At 38.2% G+C, this 21,009-nt stretch overlaps 1 protein-coding gene across 9 annotated transcripts in view; it reads right to left on the bottom strand.

Moving 5' to 3' along the window:
* Nucleotides 1–21,009, bottom strand: part of LOC127575639 (NEDD4-binding protein 2-like 2) — a 100,980-nt gene that overhangs the window by 62,606 nt on the left and 17,365 nt on the right. For 7 of the 9 annotated variants that reach the window (XM_052025505.1, XM_052025508.1, XM_052025501.1 and 4 more), the window contains 4 exons: nt 20,267–20,391; nt 12,863–12,951; nt 12,363–12,439; nt 4,597–7,427 (listed from right to left, as the gene is read on the bottom strand). In XM_052025505.1, coding sequence (XP_051881465.1) covers nt 7,226–7,427; nt 12,363–12,439; nt 12,863–12,951; nt 20,267–20,391 — 493 coding nt within the window. In that variant the 3' untranslated portion in view covers nt 4,597–7,225. Of the gene's footprint in view, nt 1–4,596; nt 7,428–12,362; nt 12,440–12,862; nt 12,952–20,266; nt 20,392–21,009 lie in introns of those variants that run through there. The other 2 variants (XM_052025509.1, XM_052025500.1) reach the window with 2 other exon arrangements.

The following is a 21,009-nucleotide window of genomic DNA, read 5'->3' as shown; positions in this document are numbered from 1 at the left end:
CACATAGCTCCCCATTTCTCTGTCATTCATGTGTCTATCTAAGAGTCTCTTGAATGTCCCTAATGTATCTGCCCCCACAACCTCTGCCAGCAGTGTGTTCCACGTACCCACCACTCACTGTGTAAAAATATTTACCCCTGACATTCCCCCCTTATACCTTCCTCCAATCACTTTAAGATTATGTCCCTCGTGTTAGCCATTGTCACGCTGGGAAAAAGTCTCTGTCCACTCGATCTATGCCTCTTATCATCTTGTACACCTCTACCAAGTCACCTCTCATCCTCCTTCTCTCCAAAGAGAAAAGCTCTAGCTCACTCAACCTATCCTCATAAGACATGCTCTCCAATCTAGGCAGTATCCTGGTAAATCTCCTCTGCGCCCTCTCTAAAGCTTCCACATCCTTCCTATAATGAGGCGACCAGAACTGAATACAAAACTCCAAGTGTGGTCTAACCAGAGTTCTATAGAGCTGCAACATCACCATACCCTGACTAATGAAGGCCAACACACCATACACCTTCTTAACAACCCTATCCAGCTGTGTGGCAACCTTGAGGGATCTATGGATGTGGACCCCAAGATCCCACTGTTCCTCCACACTGCTAAGAGTCCTGCCATTAACCTTGTATTCTGCCTTCAGATTCAATCTCCCGAAGTCTATCACTTCACACTTATCCGGGTTGAACTCCATGTGCCACTTCTCAGCCCAGCTCTGCATTCTATCAATGTCCTGTTGTAATCTACAGCAACCTTCTACACTATCCACAACACCATAAACCTTGTATCATCAGCAAACTTACTAACCCACCCTTCCACATCCTCATCCAAGTCATTTATAAAAATCACAAAGAGAGGGGTCCCAGAACAGATCACCACAGAACACCACTGGTCACCAAGCTCCAGGCAGACTACACTCCATCTACCACCACCCTCTGTCTTCTATGGGCGAGCCAATTCTGAATCCACACAGCCAAGTTTCCCTGGATCCCATGCCTCCTGACTTTCTGAATGAGCCTTCCATGAGGAACCTTATCAAACGCCTTATGAAAATCCATGTACACCACATCCACTGCTCTACCTTCATCAATGTGCTTTGTCACATCCTCAAAGAATTCAATCAGGCTCGTGAAGCATGACCTGTCCCTCACAAAGCCATGCTGACTGTCCCTAATCGGCCTATGCTTCTCTAAATGCCCATAAATCCTGTCTCTAAGAATCTTCTCCAGTAATTTGCCCACCACTGAAGTAAGACTCACTGGTCTGTAATTCCCAGGGTTATCCCTACTCCCTTTCTTAAACAAATGAACAACATTTGCCACCCTCCAATTAGCCAGTGAGGACGCAAAGGCGCAGCAATCTCTTCCCTGGCTTCCCGTAATAACCTTGGATATATCCCGTCTGGCCCCAATGACTTAACTATCCTAATGCTTTTCAATAGATCCAGCACATCCTCTTTCCTCAGGTCGACATGCCCTAGCATATCATTCTGTTGTACACCATCCTCACAAATGTCAAGGTCTCTCTCTCTGGTAAATACTGAAGCAAAGTATTCATTAAGGACCTCCCCTACTTCTTCCGACTCCAGGCACACGTTTTCTCTTCTATCCCTGATCAGTCCTACCCTCACTCTAGTCATCCTCTTATTCTTCACATACGTGTAGAACACCTTGGCGTTTTCCTTGATCCTACTTGCCAAGGACCTCTCACGCCCCTTTCTAGCTCTCCTAAGTCCATTCTTAAGCTCCCTCCTGGCTACCTTGTAACTCTCCAGAGCCCTGTCTGATCCATGCCTTCTAAACCTCAGGTAAGCTTCTTTCTTCCTCTTGACAAGATATTCTACATCTCGTGTCAACCACAGTTCCTTCACTCTACCATCCTTAACCTACCTCAATGGGACAAACCTATCCAGAGTCCCATGCAAGTATTCCTTAAACAACCTTCACATTTCCGCTGTGCATTTCCCCAAGAACATCTGTTCCCAATTTACGCTCCCAAGTTCCTGCCTAATAGCATCATAATTCCCCCTCTCCCAGTTAAATACTTTCCCATATCATCTGCTCCTATCCCTCACCAAAGCTATGGTAAAGGTCAAGGAGTTATGGTCACTATCTCCAAAATGCTCTCCCACTGAGAGACCTGAAACCTGATTAGGCGCATTGCCTGGTACCAGGTCCAGTATGCTCTCTCCTCTAATGGGCCTGTCCACATACTGTGTCAGAAATCCTTCCTGTACACACCAAATAAACTCAGTCCCATCTATTCCCTTTACACTAAGGAGGTGCCAATCAATATTAGGGAAGTTGAAATCACCCATGACAACAACCCTGTTATTTTTGCACCTCTCCAAAATCTGCCTCCCGATCTGCTCCTTGGCATCTCTGCTGCTATTGGGGCATCTGTAGAATACTCCCAATAGAGTGGTCACTCCCTTCCTCTTTCTGATTTCCACCCACACTGACTCAGTGGACTATTCCTCCAGGACATCCTCCCTTTCTACAGCTGTGACATTGTCCTTGATCAGCAAAGCCACTCCCCCACCTCTTTTACCTCCGTCCCTGTCCCTTTTGAAACATCTAAACCCCAGAATATCCAGCAGCCATTCCTGCCCTTGCGACAGCCAAGTCTCTGTAATGGCCACCATGTCATAGTTCCACATACTTACCCACGCTCTAAGCTTATCAGCCTTGTTCCTGATACTTCTTGCATTAAAGTAGACACACTTCCGCCCATCCAACTGACTGCAATTTTGCCCTTTCAACTGCCTATCCTTCCTCACAGTCTTTCTACACTCTGCATCTACTTATACACTAAATGCACCAACCTCTGACCTGTCACTCTGGTTCCCAACCCCCTGCCAGACTAGTTTAAACCCTCCCCAACAGTTCTAGCAAACCTGCCGGCAAGAATATTGGACCCCCTCCAGTTCAGGCGTAACCCATACCTTTTGGCCATCACAGGCCTCCAGTCTGAAAAACAAGCCTCCATGACCACCCTCACTCCTTCCACCAAGCCAATTTTGTATCCAATTGGCTAGCTCACCCTGAATACCATGTGATCTAACCTTACAGATGCCAGGGCCCCATCCCACAATGTCCAAGGATACACTTGGTCAGGCCCCAAAAATTTGTCCACCTTCTTTGCCTCAAGACTGCCGACACCTCCTCTTTCGTAATGTCAATATGCTTCAGGGCAACACAGTTCTCTTCCTTTACCTTTTCCATGGTAAATACAGACAAGGAGTATTCATTTAAAACCTTACCCATCTCCTATGGCTCCACACACAGATGACACGGATCCTTAATGCAACCTATTCTCTCCCTAATTACTTCTTTTGTTCTTAATTTACAGAATCTTTTAGCATTCTCCTTTACCTTATCTGACAAGGATTTTTTCATGCCCCCTTTCTGCCCTCCTGATTTCCTTCTTAAGTGTACTTCTGCTTATACTCAAGGGATTTGTTGATCCCAGCTGCTTATACCTGACGTATGACTCCTTTTTCCTGACCAGGGCCTCAATATCCCCTGTCAATGAGAGTTCCCTAATCCCGCCAGCCTTGCCCTTCACTCTCACAGAAACATGTTGGCCCTGAACTCTCCCCATCTCACTTTTAAAACCCTCCCACTTCCCAGATGTCCCGTTACCCAAGAGCTTCTCCCAGTCAACCTTTTAGAACTTTTTATGTATAGAATTACTGCAATTGAAACTTTCAATCCTAGCCTATTTAATTCTATGTCTTCAAATATAAATTTACAAACACAATTTTAAGTATATTTGTACAAAATGTATATTCCTACTTAGCAGAACAGTTATAATGATGTGACACAATGTTCCACCATCAATTTAACTGACAATTACTTAGAGATTTAATACAAACTTATAAAACAAATTCCTGTACAAGCTGTAATGAATTTTAGCAAATTTATAACATACATTTCTCTAACATAAATGAATGCTACTAATCAAAGATTATTCACAGCAATTATATCCAAATTTAAAGCCTTGTAAAATGCAATTAATTATGTGGTAATGGCAAATGTTAGTAAATAACCTATGACTTTAATATAGCTAATGTGGGGATGTCCACAACCATTAGAAAACCTAATTGTATCGACCCACCTGGTAACTTGAAATTTGTCAGTCAATGCTCTCCAGTGACATTTCAATGGCAGCTTCTCAAAAGGAATTGCTCAAGTCAAAAAAAATACAACAAATCCAGCAGCCAACTTGATTAAGTTACTGAACTATCACGTTTTAAACACCCTTTTCAAGCAAGCCGATCAAAATTTACAATTATGCATATTTTCACTATTTCAAATGCACAATTGTGTTAACAGTACTCATAAAAGTTGATTTTCAAATATAATTAAGGACATTCTATATTCTTCCAGGGAATTGTTAAAAGGACATTTAGTATTTTAACCAATTCCCTGGAAGGATATAGAACTAATGTAAAATAAAAGAGCAGAAAATGCCAGATTTCTGGTATGATGCTTTGGTACTACTTTAGTACGAGAAGAAGAGTGGGTATAATATTGCTACTACAGGCAGGCTCATGTTCCTTTATACGTTTTTGCTAAAATATTTGAAATGCTGGTCATAGGATTTTCGAAAGAAAACTTAAGTAAAAGTCCTTTAAAAAAAAATACACATTTATTCAGCACTTTTCACAACTTACAGACATCACAACATGCAACTAAGTATTTTTTGAACTGTAGTCACTGTTGAGAAATGGGACAATCTGACAGTTCATTTGCACACAGCAAGGTGTCATATACAGCAAAGAATTACTTGACAAGATAAATAAACTTCTATAATGTCGAAGAAAATAATATTGAGCAGGTTGCCAAGAAAACGCTGCTGTTTTTCAAATTGGATCTTTTACATCCACTTGAAAGGGGAGGGGGAGATCTACAACAGCTTAATGAAGAATGCATCATCTTTGGAGAAAGTGCAGGCAGATTTTTCAAAATGATATCTGGTTTCTAAGGACTAAATTACGAGGAAACATTAGACAAACTAGGGTTGTATTCTCTGAAATTTAGAAACAACATATTACAGGAAACTGGAGACACAAGAGACTGCAGGTGCTGTAATCTGGAGCAAAAACAAACTGCTGGAGGAACTCAGCAAGTCAGACCTGAAACATCAACCATCCCTCTGCCTTTTCAGATGCTGCCTGATCCAGTAATATCTTCCAGCATTTGTTTTATGCTCCCATGTCATGTTGGACAGAAAGACATCATTTCAACTAGGTGGAGAGCAGAAGACTAGTGGTTATCATCTCAAAGTTAGAGCTGGTGTTTTGGAAAAGATTTAGTAAACTCTTTGACATCCAGATGGCAGTTAAAATTGGGAACTCCTCAATAAATAACAAGTACTAATTTTAAAGTCGAGTTAAGATATTTGTTAATCATCAGGTAATGGGAATCAAGAAAAGGCGGATATTTAAAAATTGCAGAACGGTCATATCATCAATGAATAGCAGACCTATTAAGTTCTCTTCACATATTTCCAACTCATCTGAAGACTGCACCTTGAGCAGTAACATGCTCCATTATCAGCCAAGATCATGCATTTTACAGTAGTAAATGATTTAGTGCTTTGTTGAACACGCAGGCTGGATTATGGATAATGAAGTGATACTGAAACCACAGTCTTCTGACTTGGGCACCAGGATGGTGTCAAGATTGACAGCTTTGAACACAATGGCTGAATTATACATTGATTAAAAATTAATATGTTTCATGGACTGCTGCAAAATGCTTCAGTCAGGGCAGATGTGCCTAGAGGGTGTTGAAACTTTAAATCTCAACTCAAGAGTTCGGTGGATGCTCAGTCATTGACGATATTCAAAATAAAAATTGAAAAATTTTTGGATATTAAGGGGATCAAGCTCATGGAATTAGAGCAGGAAAGTAACAAAGAGGTACAGATCAGTCATGATCTTACTGTATGGGGAAAGAGGCACAAGGGGTTGAACAGCCTATTCCTAGATCTTACATTTTTGTGTTCAGCGAATTAAACTGGCTTGGAGTTTTCTGTGTCACATCTCACCATTAATCCTTTAAAAAGTGTAATTACAGATTCCAATTTTATACTAAAATTACAGCTCAAAATTAGTTACGAAAAATAATTTTCCTATATGGCACATCCTACAAGTAAGCCAAAAGAACTTCAACCTTTTCCAGCTACTCATTGTCTAGCTCGTATTACTTTTTAAAACCTTATCTGGATAGTAATAATAATTAAGAGAAGGTACAGTATTGGTAATCTTTCTCAATAATATTACGTACGAATTAAATAATTTATCTCCCAGATTAGGGAGATGGCCTCCATTACAATATGTCCAACTGCATTTGAAGTACCAGGTTACATCAATGTTCTAACTGATCATTTAATGGTCAAAGCCATAGTGCAAAGTAAAAGTATAACTAAACCTGCAAGTCTGCAGCTTTCACTTGAAAATGTCCAATATCATAATGAACAACACTGTTGCATTTCTCCACCTTAAAGCCCTATTCAATTTACAACAGTCAATCTCACAACTGTTTCATGCAAATCTAGGGCATCTGAGATATTCCACCAATAAAGGAAAAGGGTTTCTTTTCTCTAAATACATGCAAATATCCACAAACACAAAAATTCAAGCTTCTGATCTGGACAAGAACTGTGGTTAACTTGCTGACTGCTGTCCAGATGTTAAGTAAGAATAAATGAATTATCCAGCAGGTTGTTCAGCAGATCAATTGTTACAAATTACAGATAATATACTACCTTATCGTGCAATTCTGCAGAAAGCAGTCAAACTAGAATTAACAAGCTGGATGCATTATCTGTATCCCTTATTAACAGTCCCTTCATTAAAAATAGTTGTTACGGTGAATTCCAATTCATGTTATATTCATGTCACAAATTCATGTATAAAACTACAAACTGCACTAAATAAATTTAAGCAGGATAAAAGAAAATATTTTTCCATCTAAACCTTATATTTATGCCTTTTGGCATGCCTTTCAGACACAGAAAATAAATGGAGTATTATAAGACATAAATTTTCCAAATGTCAGTTTACTACCTTTTCCAGTGTAAATAACATACTCTGATATTCTAAAATAGCTATTACTATAAGCTGTTAAAACTTTGGTCTCCCAGAAATACACATTATGGGAAGAAGTGGTCTGCTATATTGTACTGAAATGCCAACAGTTCATGAGCATCACTAATGCTATCTATTAGTCACGCCACTGATGGAACTTGAACCAAGCGGTCCTTCCCACCTCTGGTTAGAATGTGGAAATAGATTCAGCATAACTTTATTACTGTACGAAGGCTCCACTGAATTTAACACTATATCGGAAGACATGGGATGTTCAAAACGTGCCATCATTTGAATAATCTTCTCACGTGGAACCCGATGTCTGTTCCTCCTGAAAGAAATTAAAATGTATCAATATATAGCTAGAAAATAACATTAAGCAGCATTTACTAAGGTTTAAAATTGGTTTAGTTATTGTCCTGGGCAATTGCAGTGATAAAGAAACAATTTCATTTACATTGCATTTACATGATTTCAAACATATACCAAAATAAAATTATAACTTGACAAGCTTGCACATTTTGTTTACCTGGCTTTAATTCCCTGTAAAATGTAGTAATCATTGCTGAAAGAAGCAGCATGTGACCTATTACATACTTATAAATAGAGGACTGTTTGGACTGCCAACTTTCCAGTTGTTAGAGGCTGTATATTGCTCTGTTTAATTGCTTTTATCCCAACCAAGGACCATTCGTAGAGTCATAGAGTACTAAAGCACAGAATCTAGTCCATGCTGACCTGATCTTCTGCCTAGTCCCATCTGCCTGAACCCGGACCGCATCCCTCCAATCCCCTCCCATCCATGTACCTGTCCAAACTTCTCTTAAATGTTACAATTAAACCTGCATCCACCACTTCCACTGGCAGCTTGTTCCACACTCAGAAGTTTCCCCTCAGATTCCCCATATGTATTTCACCTTTCACGCTAAACCTACGTCCTCTAGTTCTAGTCTCACCCAACCTGAGGGGAAAGAGCCTGCATGCATTCACCCTATCAATACCCCTCATAGTCAACTTTTCCCTATAACTCACATCCTCAAGTCCCAGCAACATCCTTGTAAATTTTTTCTGCACTCTTTCAAGCTTATTGATATCTTTCCTGTAAGTAGGTGACCAAAACTGCACACAATACTCTAAATTCGGCCTCACCAATGTCCTCACCAACATAACAGCCCAACTCCTGTATTCAATGCCCTGATTTATGAAGGCCAAAGTGTCAAAAGCTCTCTTTACGACCCTATCTACCTGTGACGCCACTTTCAAGGAACTATGGATCTGTATTCCCAGGTCCCTCTGTTCTACCGCACAACTCAGAGCCCTACCATTCACTGTGCAAGTCCTACCCTGGAGTTCGTCCACCCAAAGTACAACACCTCACACTTGTCTACCTTAAATTCCATCAGCCATTTTTCAGCCCATTTTCCTAGCTGGTCAAGACCCTGCACAAAGCCATGTTGACTATCTCTAATCAGGCCTTGTCTATCCAAATACTTAATATATCCTGTCCCTTAGAATGCCTTCCAATAATTTACCCATGACTGACGTCAGGCTCACCAGCCTATAATTTCCCAGCTTATTCCTAGAGTTTTGTTTGAACAACAGAACAACATTAACCATCATCCAGTCCTCTGGCACCTCACCTATGGCTAAGGACATTTTAATTATCTCTGCCAGGGCCCCTGCAATTTCTGCACTAGCCTCCAACAAGGTCTGAGGGTACACCTTGTCAGGCCCTGGGGATTTATCCACTTTAATTCGCCTCAAGACAGCCAGCATCTCCTCTTCGGTAATCCGAATATGGTCGATGATCTCACTACTCTTTTGCCTCAGTTCTATAGTCTCTGTGTCTGTCTCCAGAGTAAATACAAATACAAAAGATTCATTTAAGATCTCCCCCATCTCTTTCGGCTCCATGCATAGATGACCACGCTGATCTTCAAGAGGACCAATTTTGTCCCTTGCTACCCTTTTGCTCTTAATATAGCTATAGAATCCCTTGCGATTCTCTTTCACCGTCTGCCAGAGCAACCTTGTATCCTCTTTTTGCCCTCCTGATTTCTCTCTTAAGTGTTCTCTTGCATTTCTTATACTAATCAAGCACTTCATTTGATCCTAACTGCCTATACCTGATTGGCACCTCCTTCTTTTTCTTTACCTGGGCCTCAATATCCCTCTATAACCAAGGTTCCCTAAACCAGTGAGCTGTGCCTTTTATTCTAACAGGAACATACATATCCTGTACTCTCAATATTTCACTTTTGAAAGCCTCCCACTTACCTCTCATCTCTTTGCCAGAAAACAGCCCATCCCAATCCACGCCTGCCAGATCCCTTCTGATGCCATCAAAATTGGCCTTACTGCAATTTAGAATATCAATGGATCATAATGGAATTATGATCACTAGATCCAAAGTGTTCTCCTACACACACTTCTGTCACCTGCCCTGTCTCGTTCCCCATAAGATCCAGTATCACGCTCTCTCTAGTTGGGACCTCTAGATATCGATTAAGGAAACTTTCCTGAACACATTTGACAAACTCCATCTCATCCAATCCCTTTACAGTTTGGGAGTCCCAATAAATATGTGGAAAGTTAAAATCACCTACTATCACAACCTTATTTTTCTTGCAACTGTCTGCTATCTCTCTTCAAATTTGTTCCTCTAAATCCACTATTGGGAAGTCAATAATATAGTCCCATTAACTTGGTCATCCCTTTCTTATTCCTCAGTTCCACCCATATTGCCTCAGCAATGAGCCCTCCAGTATGTCCTCTCTGAGCACTGCCGTGACATTTTCCTTAATAAGTAATGCCACCCCTCTCCCTTTAATACCTCCCTCTCTATATCATGTCTAAAACATTGGAACCCTGTAACATTAAGCTGCCAGTCCTGCCCCTCCTGCAACCAAGTCTCACTGACAGCTACATCATAATTCCACATACCGATCCACACCCTAAGTTCATCTGCCTTACCTACAATACTCCTTGCATTGAAACAGATGCATCTCAGAACATTAGTCCCACCATGCTCAACCACCAGTCGATTTCTGTCTTTACTTGTATGCTTTACATCTACTTTCCTCACAGTCAAAAGTTCATCTTTTAGCGTATGAAATATCCATCCAAGAGTCTGATAACAGTGAGATGGAGCCTGTCCCTGAGCCTGGTGGTTCATGTTCTCAATACTTTTTTATCTTCTGCCCGACGGGAGAGGGGAGAAGGGACAAGAGAGAATGAGCACAGTGGGAGGGATCCTTGATTATGTTGGCTGCTTTCCTGAGACAGCGGGAAGTGTAGAAGAAGTCAACGGAGGGGAGGCTGGTTTGCATGATGGACAGGGCTACATTAACAATTCTCTGCAATTTCTTGCAGTCTTGGGAAAGCTGTTATGCATCTGGATAGTATACTTTCAATGGTGCATTGTAAAAATTGGTAAGTGTTACCGGGGACATGCCAAATTTCCTTAGCCTTCTGAGGAAGTAGAGGCACTGGTGTGCTTTCTTGGCCATAGCATACATGTGGCTGGACTATGACAAATTGTTGGCAATATTTACACTGAGGAACTTGAAGCTCTCAACCATCTCCACCTCAGCACCATTGACACAGACAAGGGTGTGTACTCTACCCTACTTTATGAAGTCAATGACCAGCTCCTTCATTTTGCTGACATTCAGGGAAAGGTTGTCTTGACATCATACCACTCAGCTATCTATCTCCTTCCTGTACTCTGTCTTTATCATTGTTTGAGATCCAGACAAGAAATTACTAATAACTAAAGGCAATGTTAAAGAGATGTGTTTTAAGACATTTGAAAGGCAGATGTTTTAAAGTATTGTGGCACAATGCTGTGATGTCATGGAAGACTTTGGCACACACGATATGAGCACTAACAAGAAAAGAGAATGGAATTAGTACTTTAAGTGCTCAGTTTTAATGACTGGATATGCCATTTATATAATTGATACCATGCAAAATGCATCTTATGGCTCCATCTTCTGATTAGTCTAGAACATTGGCAGACAGGGGTGGTAGTACAGATTAAATTGCAAATAATCTGCCACACAAAGGTAACAAATCATCCAATATTATCAGTGAGTCCAGCATTTATTTCTGCAACTAGTTGCCCTTGCAAAGATGGTGGTAAACTTTAGTCTCTTCAATTGCTGTAGTCTGAATGGTGATGGTACTCTGAAATGTTATTGGGGAGGGGGTTTAAGGATTTTGACCCAGCAAAATTTAAGGAACAGAAATAAATGTCCAAGTTAGGAAGTTTTTTTAGTTAATGGCAGCACTCAGAAAGGCTTGACAACAATAATACCAAAATGATTAGCTCCTCCTTTAGAACAGTCACTACCTCTTTAGTGCTCCTGAATGTTCTGTCACAATAGCTCAAGTCTGGATGTTGTCTAGGCCAAAATGTACGCAAGGGTGAACTGTTTCATTGTCTGATGCACTATGATCATTTGCGAAAATCTGTACTTTTAACTTTTTGACTGAGAGAGGAATACTGAATAACCAATGAGATTGTTGGGTCATAACCACTGCCCTGAAAAACTCCTGCAGAATGGCCAGAATCAAGATGGATCCAAATCAAATATTGAAGTGGAGATCATTGCTGAATTAAGTGCCACTTGATAGCAATGTTGACAATTTTATCAGTCATTTTACTGATAGTAATTTATTCATCCAAGTTTCCATAAGTGGGGAATTGTCAGTTTTCCAGAGTGTCAAAAAAATGCAAGAGTTGTATATTGAAATGGAACATTTTTGCTACTTAAAAAGTTTGGATATTAAAAATATATTAGAATGAATAAACTGGCTTTTATTTCTAGATTTTTCAAGTTCAAATTCACAAACTAACATAATAAGATTTGAACCTGCCTTCTTTGTATTATCAGTCCAGGACAACAAATATTTTATGGTACCCATATGTCAACACAAATAAACATCAAATTATCTATTGTGATTTTACAAATACTGTTTTGTAAATATAAATATAGTTCTGAACATAACTTCTGCTTCAGAAGCAGGAAGTACCAACATAGAAGATCAAACAATGGTAACACAACTGATAATATTACAGAACATAATTAAACATAACACCATTCATGCTATAAACCTAGAAAAAGCTACAGTTTCAGGCATTTATAAGAAGATTTCCCCTCAACTTGCACTTTCATATGCAGCATATCAAATTTTCCTACTGCCCTTTCTGTAATGCTCAATACAAGCAATCAATTCAAAAAGTTTAAAGTAATTTTCTTACTTTTCCAGCTCCACAACATTAAACTTCCACCAAGTTTCTGGCTCACGAAAACTCATTCTATAACGTCGCTTCACAGCCTGTGGATGGTAAAAGTAAACAACATCAGGAATAAGCATTTCCTGGTTGATTAATTATGTACATTTTGCAATTCTACATAAATGTTTCTTTATATGTTCCATATTTTGAATAACAGGTGCATGGATACTAGAATTAAAACTTCATAATGGTAAGCCCAATTGTAGCAACACAAGCTAAAAAAATTATCCAATATACATAAAATAAACAAATTCCAACTGATACAAATTTGCAGTTCTAGCTGCACATCAGTTACAAGATGCATGCAATGCAGGCAATCATAATATTCTTAAACTCTTCTGCATATTAAATAATGTAAAGTTGCTTTCTCTTTCTGTAAGTACTAATAAGATTTCCATCAATATCTGGCAAGTGGCTACAGTCACTACTTACGAATTAATCTCTAAAGCACGCATACACCTTACCATTTCTGCATATGGCTTCATTTCCCATGCTTGGATATTTGTATTATCTATAATTATAGGTGACCTGCCTTCATCCATACATCTTTTTGCTATTAAATAAAGAGAATATAGATTACATTCAGATTTGTAACTATTATAGTTTATTTCTCTGAAAAATGTAGTTAGGTTTCCGGTCATGTAAAGCACAAGCAATGTTCAAAAACTCTATAATTTCTTCATTTTGACAAATTTCTCAAATGATACCTGCTAGTATTTCTATGCCCTTAGCATACAACCTCCAACAAGATTGCACTTATTTCTTTAATGCATGACTCACCTACTTACAAACCCCAATTTTGAGGTTCAAGGTACTATACATTTTTCCGATTTGTTAATATATTTATTAATTCAATGCTCATTTGCTTAACAATTTTCATTTTAAATAAATAACAATTTCTTCATATTAATGGTGAAATCTACCATTCCATCCAAGTATAGTATTCCAGCACTGCACATTACAAATTAAAATTCAGTTTGATCATATCTCTATACAGGCTCTCATGTATTTACTGTGATTAATTTGAATGATCACACTTCTACTTTGCAACAGATTTCTGACTCTGCTGTGTGGATGCTTTTCTGTTGTATTTCTCAATCAGTTTGGACGTGCTCATCCTGCACTTGAAACTTATTACTTAGCTTTTATTGAGTTTTGCTGATGAGGTTGCATGACATCAAACAAGCAACATATGACGATTTTTAAAGTTATGCCATTCATTCTGTTTCTGTTTGTTTTTGCATGTCACAGTATGAAAAGGTTGCATCATCCACTGCTTTAGGTAATGAAATAACATTTCTTCGAAGAATAGAGATGGCAGATCAACATTGTAAATGTTTTTGGTTTGCAAGGCAAGAATTGCAAAGTATTACACTTCCAACCTCAATATTAAAGCTGATTCTTTCTAAACATTTGCAATGTATACATAACTTGATGTATAAACATGCAGATTGCATTGGCAATACTCACAGCGATTCAGAGCATTTGGTAGAAATAGAGAGACAGTACATCAAAATTAAGTAAACAGCAGTTTCTCAGTTATAGATAGATTTTTTTTCCCATAAACACATTTGAATACAAAACTTCATCATATTAAGTATAAAGGCCTAGAATTTGCTGGACAAAATAATGTTCAAGGCTTCATTTACATGCTTTACTAGTGATTTAATAAACTATATTTATAGCAGGATATCAAATTATGAAGTGCCATAGAGAGCTGGAAAATTCACAAAAATTTGGAACTCACTGCCAATCTTCAAACTGCCTAATGAACTCACTATAGAAAGATGACTTAATAACCCAGTTAATGACAAAATTGGTTTTGCAATGCCACACAACCTTGGAAGTCCAGAAAGCTAGTAACTGAAATTGGAGTCTCATATGTGAAGATAATAATTTGTTTCTAAAAGTTTAAAAATGTTCTTAATTTTCCTTTAAGTTTCTGTGTAGCCTTTGTCCAATCTTCCTTTACCTAATTTGGGTCTATTTCATTCTGCTTCCTTTTGTCATTCTCTATCTACTTCACTGTTCTTTAATTGGTCATTCATAAATCTTACTGGATGCCCCATTGACATCACTGAACACCTTTCCAGCAATATCCACTGCAAACTTCTTTTTTTGAGCTAATAGATGAGAAAAGATGGTCAACAGAGGCTGCATGATACCAGATGTCCTGCTCCAGCAAATTCTGGGCCACGATTACATAAAACTAGTAAGTGAAAGAAGATATTTTTGTCCTTACTCTTCAAAAAGCCATTTTAATTTTATAAATCCCCATATCAGATTTCTTCAAAGACATCAATATCCATTTCTTGGTTCACTCACCAGAAGGTATAATTGATCAATATAGGAAGGTAGCCGTCCCTCACCAAAGATTTTTTTCCCCGTGAGATGATCCAGCTAACTATCCCCTCAGGGTAATCTTAAATGCAGTTTTTAAAAGCATATTAAAATTCAAATCTGTGAAAATAGAATTCAAATAATCTGGTTTTGTAAATACTGGACTGGTGCAGTATTTATAAATTAACTTTGCCATCCAAAATTACTCAGCTCAATCACAGAGGAGAAATAAATTTGGCTTCACACCAGATTGCCTTTTTACATAAAAAGTAGAATTCAATGAGTAAAGAGACAAAACTCTTGCATTGAATAGCAGGTATTATTGACAGAATTCTCTTACATTAGTCATAAAGGGCACAAATTTGGAGGAACACACGTTCCACCTTCCTCCAGCCCAATATTATTTTTGGAAAACAAGCTGCGGCTGAACCAAGAACGAATAGAGAATTCTGGACCAAAGTAGTATTCATTTCCAATGCAGCAGCAAATCCAAAGGAAATGATTACAACTAGCACACTAGCACTGTTGAACCAGATTTGATGCCCCAATATAAACAAGGCTTAAAGTTTATACTATATATACCTGCCAACACCCTTGGTGCACGGTGAAAACACCATGCGCCAAATAACTCTCATAGCGAATTACATTACAATTTGATTTCAAAGTGCAGAGATAAGATACAGCACATAAAACAAGCTCTTTGGCCCACCAAGTATGTGCTGACCAACAAATAACCATTAATACTAATTCAAAATCGATCCCATTTTTATTCTCCCCACATTCCCATTAACTCCCCTCAGATTTTACAAACACTAAGGGGAATTTTCAGCGGCCTATTAACCTACCAACTTACAGGATTGAACCCAGGTCCATCGCTGTGAGGCAGCAGCTCCACTAGCTGTGCCACTAGGCCGCACTTCTGACTCACTTAATAGGAGGCCAGTGAATCTGATCAGAACAGCTTGCCATTTCCTTCAACACCAATCATTTTGGCCTTTTATCCTCTTACTCAGCCCTTTACTGAGCTACACTATTTCAATCTGCTTGATGATTTCCGTATGTCCCTGCTCATTCTATCCAATCATTGCAGGGATAAGATACAAGTGAATGACTCTATAGGGTTGATCATGACAATGAAAAATCTAAACCAACCTGTTTTCTCCCTTAGTTTGACTACTCTCTAATGAAAATAGACTTTCCTCCATCTAGATTAATAAGTTTGCAGAGGGATGAGGCATGTGGAGAGGATGAAATCACAAGCTGAAGATCTAATTCTTAACTATTCAAAACTCAAACTACCTCAGAGCCCAATAATTCACACCATGAAAATAATAATATACTGTATGTTTAAAGCATCTGTACAAACCTGTCAATGCCCCCCTCCCTCAAATCAGACCAGAAGTGATCCATGTGTTCTTCCAAGCAAGGGAATCTTGTCTCTCCCTGAAAGTCTGTGTACATCTGGCAATTCCACCACCAACTTTATATATCCTCTCACTCGCACCCCCACAGGAGTTGCAGAAATATTTCTCTTGGATTGGTAAAGAATCTTGCATAATAAGGCTATTAGAAAATAAATGATCCAAGGGGGAAAGAAATCTCTTCCAGGTAATTTAATCAAGCAAAATAGTAATAAATCTCCAAAGATAAAAGATTAAGGTAAGTCTAAAATACAAAGACTTGCACCCCATACTACAAACAGCTGCAAGTACAATCCAACCTCACTCCTTGGTTAAATGCAACAATTCAGCAAAAGAACAGAGTGAACAGTAAATGACATCATTGTACAAGTCAATCATGCCCAATATATTTTTGAAAACCTTTCCCCATCACCATCTTGCTTTCCCTATTTACATAGTTCCATTAAATTCAAGTTTGCAAAATAATCATTTTTCAATGCGAGATGCAAAACTGAAATCATCTGTCTTCTTAGCAGGATGCTGAAGATACCATGAATTATCCCTGCTATCCTGGCCAATGTTTAATGCTTCTTAAATAACAGATTATCTGTTCATCACTTTGCTTAGCTCTGTCAAATAGATCATCATATTTCCTTGAATTCAAGTTACTAAAATTCTGATACAAGAGGGATGCAAAAAGTATTATAAAAATTCACCTTTCAATCAATGAAGGTGAAGTTTAATGTATAGAGGGATGATGGCAGGATGAAATTAGGCATCAATGATGTTAACAGTGTGTTTCTGGTTGTTGGCTGAGAAACAAGAGTGTAACTAGGCTAAGTAGAGAATAAATAGAGGAGCAGGAAGATTAGCTGTCCCTAATCTCTACTAAGCAAGGACAGTCCACCCACTATACAACAAAGGAAGTTATGTTCAGACCAAGAAACCAACCATGTCAAAGGCTACAGACAGCCTGAGAAAGCAGAAGGACTCTATCATTATGTTCACTTCACATAGGATGTCATTTGTGACACAAATTAGGACCATTTTAAAGCTTAGTAGGGGTAAACACTTGATCAGAAGGGTTCAAATTTGGATTTGTTAACAGCAGCACATTCAAGAAATTTGAAAAGGGTATGGAGATGGTGTCCAAAGTGCAAAAGGACATAATAGTCACAGGTGTGTTTTCTGCTAAGAGGTGCTGATGGCAGATTTGAAATCAATGAAGATCCTAACATAAGAATAAACAATATTAGCTTAGATGCGAATCAGGCAGGGAAAATGGGTGATCAGGTTTGTGGAAATATAGTTGAAGCAGCATGAATTAAAACCTAAGAGAATAAGAGGAAATAGGAGAGAGGAAAAAAAACTTTCACAATGCTTTAACTTAGCAAAATCAAGCCACGGCACTTCATAGACGGGTTATCAAACAAAAAAGAAAGGACAAGAAGTCATAGAAGGAGACACAAAGATAGATGACCAAAATGTAATCAAAATTAAGTCTTAAGGAGTGTCTTAGAGGAGGAAATGGACATAGAGGAAGATAGGTTTGTGGACAGAATGCCAGAGCTTAGGGAATAGATAGCAATTAAATTCAGGATGAGCAAGAGACCACAAATGGAGGAGCACATAGCTCAGTGGAGCACAGAGATAGAGGGGCAAGGCCATGGAGGACTTTGAAAACAGATGAGAATTTTAAAATCAAGCTTAACTATAAACTAATATAGGTCAGAAAGCACAGAGGAGATGGGTACACAGGATTTGGTGTGAGCTAAGACATGGGAAGCCTTTGTTTATTCCAGTACACCCTGGGGTCCAACATCCCCAAGATGTGCTAATAGATTAATTGGCTGCTGTAACTGAGCCCTAGTGTAGGTGAATGGTAGAGTGAGGGGGAGATTTAATCGGTATATTAGAAAAGGTTACAGGGAGATAAGTGGGGATTTAGTATGGATGGATGTGCTCTGAGAGCCAGCAGGGACTCAATAGCCTCCCCCTCTGTCGTAAGGAAGCTTAAGGGTTAAGGAAGGTGGCACAATCTAAAACTAGTTGTCATGAGCATACACAAGGAAAACAAAGCCAGTGTTTTTGAGTGCTGCTGCCCTAGGAAAACACAAATTAGGCTTGTTTAGGATATTTTGAATATTTTAAACTTACAAACTGTACAGCATGCTGTTTCAGCGATGTACTCTGCTCTACTAAGATGCTGTAAATGCAACCTAACAAAGCATGATGGGATACGACCAAAAGTTAAAGATTCAGCAGGATGTTAAGTGCTGGTTGTTCAAGCTGTTGTTACAAGTACAATTAGACTGGGCAAAGGATTGTTAAAACCAGGAAGTAAGACTTAGGGGACGTGAGATGGATGGGGTGGCAATCATAATTCACAAAATACCTGAAGCATGAGAGCCTAAATTTAACAGAAGATGACGAAGAAAACACCTTTTTGGGCCTACATGGAGGGTATTATGATCATTATGGAGGGTGAATAGGATGGACAAAGTTGGTTACTTGTCCACTGGTAATGTCTATATATGGTTATTTCATAGTGTATTCTGATAAAGGGACACTCAATAGAGTTCACCCCTGTTTGAATGTATTGATGAAAGCAAGGCTCAATGCACCTGTATTTCACAGACCCAAGATATTAGATGCTTCTCTCCACAGGTGCTCCTACCCATGTATTTCTAGCATTTAACATTTTTATTTCACATTTCCAGCATTGTTCATCATAAAACCTAAACAATCCAGAAATCTTAGTCTATTTCCAATTTTGCCAGGTCTCATACATACTTTCTTTGTGGTTCTTCCCTTTAATGAAAAAACCTGCCATTACAATATTAAACAAAACGCACTGAGACTTCATCATGAAACGTAAACTAACAAAAACCATGCCACCAAAGCATTGTGTGGAAACTCAGATGTAATTGATTAACAATTAAGTAAGCTCTGAAGAAATCAATATTATGATATCCACAGAGCCAAAAGTTACTCAACAAATTGTGTTACATTAGGTAAAGGAAAGTCTAAGGGCAAATTATGTACAGTATAAATTTAAACAAAATGGAGTTCCATTTACAATGAAGAGCAAATGTTTGATTAATTCCCATGCAGAAAATGTGGAGTGGTGAAAACAAATCAGAATTTTAACTATATTCATTTTTAGTCAAAGAAAAACAAAGATTTTAGTGGCTCGAGTGAATGAAAATTCAAAACTGGAGATGCTGGAAATCTGAAATAAAAACAGAAAATGCTGGAAACACTCAACAGGTCAGACAGCACCTGTGGAAAGAAAAACAGAGTTAACGTTTGCTGAATGACAGTACCTGTGCACATTGTTAAAAGGAAAGGCTTAAAAGTTTTTTTTTGTTTTGGAAAGATGAACAAGTGAGAAACTTCATGGAGAGAGATAATGAATCAAGTGAGAAAGGTTGATATCTACTTTGTTAAACAACATAAAATACAACTTGTTAAAAAGCAATTAAATGTGCGTATAGTTATTAAACTTGCATATCAATCTGCCAAATGCCACTTCCTTTTCTTTTAAGCTCCAATGACAAACTGAGTCTACTTATCTCCCACAGTAAGTAGCACAATCTAAATCTCCAAACAACCAAATTCTTAACTCAAACAGCTCAAATAATAAGAGCATCTTAAAGGGATCAACAAAAAGGCCATTACTTAACTTGCAGATTAATACATCATCAAGCATCATGATATGTGAAAGCAAGGTCAAAATTTCATTTATTTTGAATTACAAAACATCTTAGGATTCGGAAACAATTAACGTGCAATTATTTCAAGATTTGTTTTTACTTTAGTTGAAGTTTAATGCACTGAAAAATACTTGGAATTTTGAATTCCAGCATTATTTTTAGCGGCCTAATATTCAACTTTTTATAGTGTTGAAAGGAAATGGCAGACTGCTACTTCAGACGTTCTGTAATCATATACATTTTTTCTATTTTCATTAATACTCCATAAATAACCCATGAAGGTTTATCCTTTTTGAGTCATAAATAAAATAGGTATAATTACCACACACATTTATCTGATTGTTTTGGATCAAAAGTGATACAAATATGAGATAGCAGTGTCTACTGAATTATTTAATAAAGCAAGTCATACCTCTGTTCTGATTCCACTCATGAGCTTCCCCAAGGAAGTTGGGGTCAAAGCAGTAACCTCCGTTTTGACAGAAATAATCATCTGTGCTCAAGACCACACCATTAGGACACTGATCTAACAGCAACCTGTATATAGAAATACCAAAAAATATTATACTGGCAATTTGATTTCTTCCCCAAATATAATGCAAGTGTATAATAAACATAGATAACTTTACGTGTTCAGTAGATACTTAAAATGTGGGCTAAATTACTGTAACATTATGAATTTCTTGTCATTGAACAGATATACATGTCAATGTGTCAACAATGATGTGCAAAATTGCAGAAGTTACCAGTATGATTTTTTTCCATGAAATGTTTTAAAAAAAAGCATAATGTATTCGTCACAAAATGTATAAACCTTATATTTGATTTGTCTTGATAGATAGCAACTAGTATTGAGTCATTCAAAATTTGTAATCAGTTACATTTTCCTGGAATTTCCAACCCACCCCCGACACACACACCTAAATGTATCACAAAGTAGAAAACAGGCAAATTGATTGAAAAGCAGTAAAAAACCAAGATTTTTTTTGTTTATGGTTATAAGTCAATAGTATTAATGCCAACACCAATTTCCAACCTCAATTGCTTACCTGGTGCTTTTAGTTTATTCATCCCATGACAAATGATTTTAAAAATGAACAGACTATCCCTGTGAGAGACAACACTGAATGACTATTCAGCCTTAAATATATATAC

This window comes from Pristis pectinata, chromosome 11 (assembly GCF_009764475.1).
Source record: "Pristis pectinata isolate sPriPec2 chromosome 11, sPriPec2.1.pri, whole genome shotgun sequence".
Lineage (NCBI taxonomy): Eukaryota > Metazoa > Chordata > Chondrichthyes > Rhinopristiformes > Pristidae > Pristis > Pristis pectinata.
The sequence above is the reverse complement of the archived record's forward strand: the minus strand, read 5'-3'. Positions and strand labels throughout refer to the sequence as shown.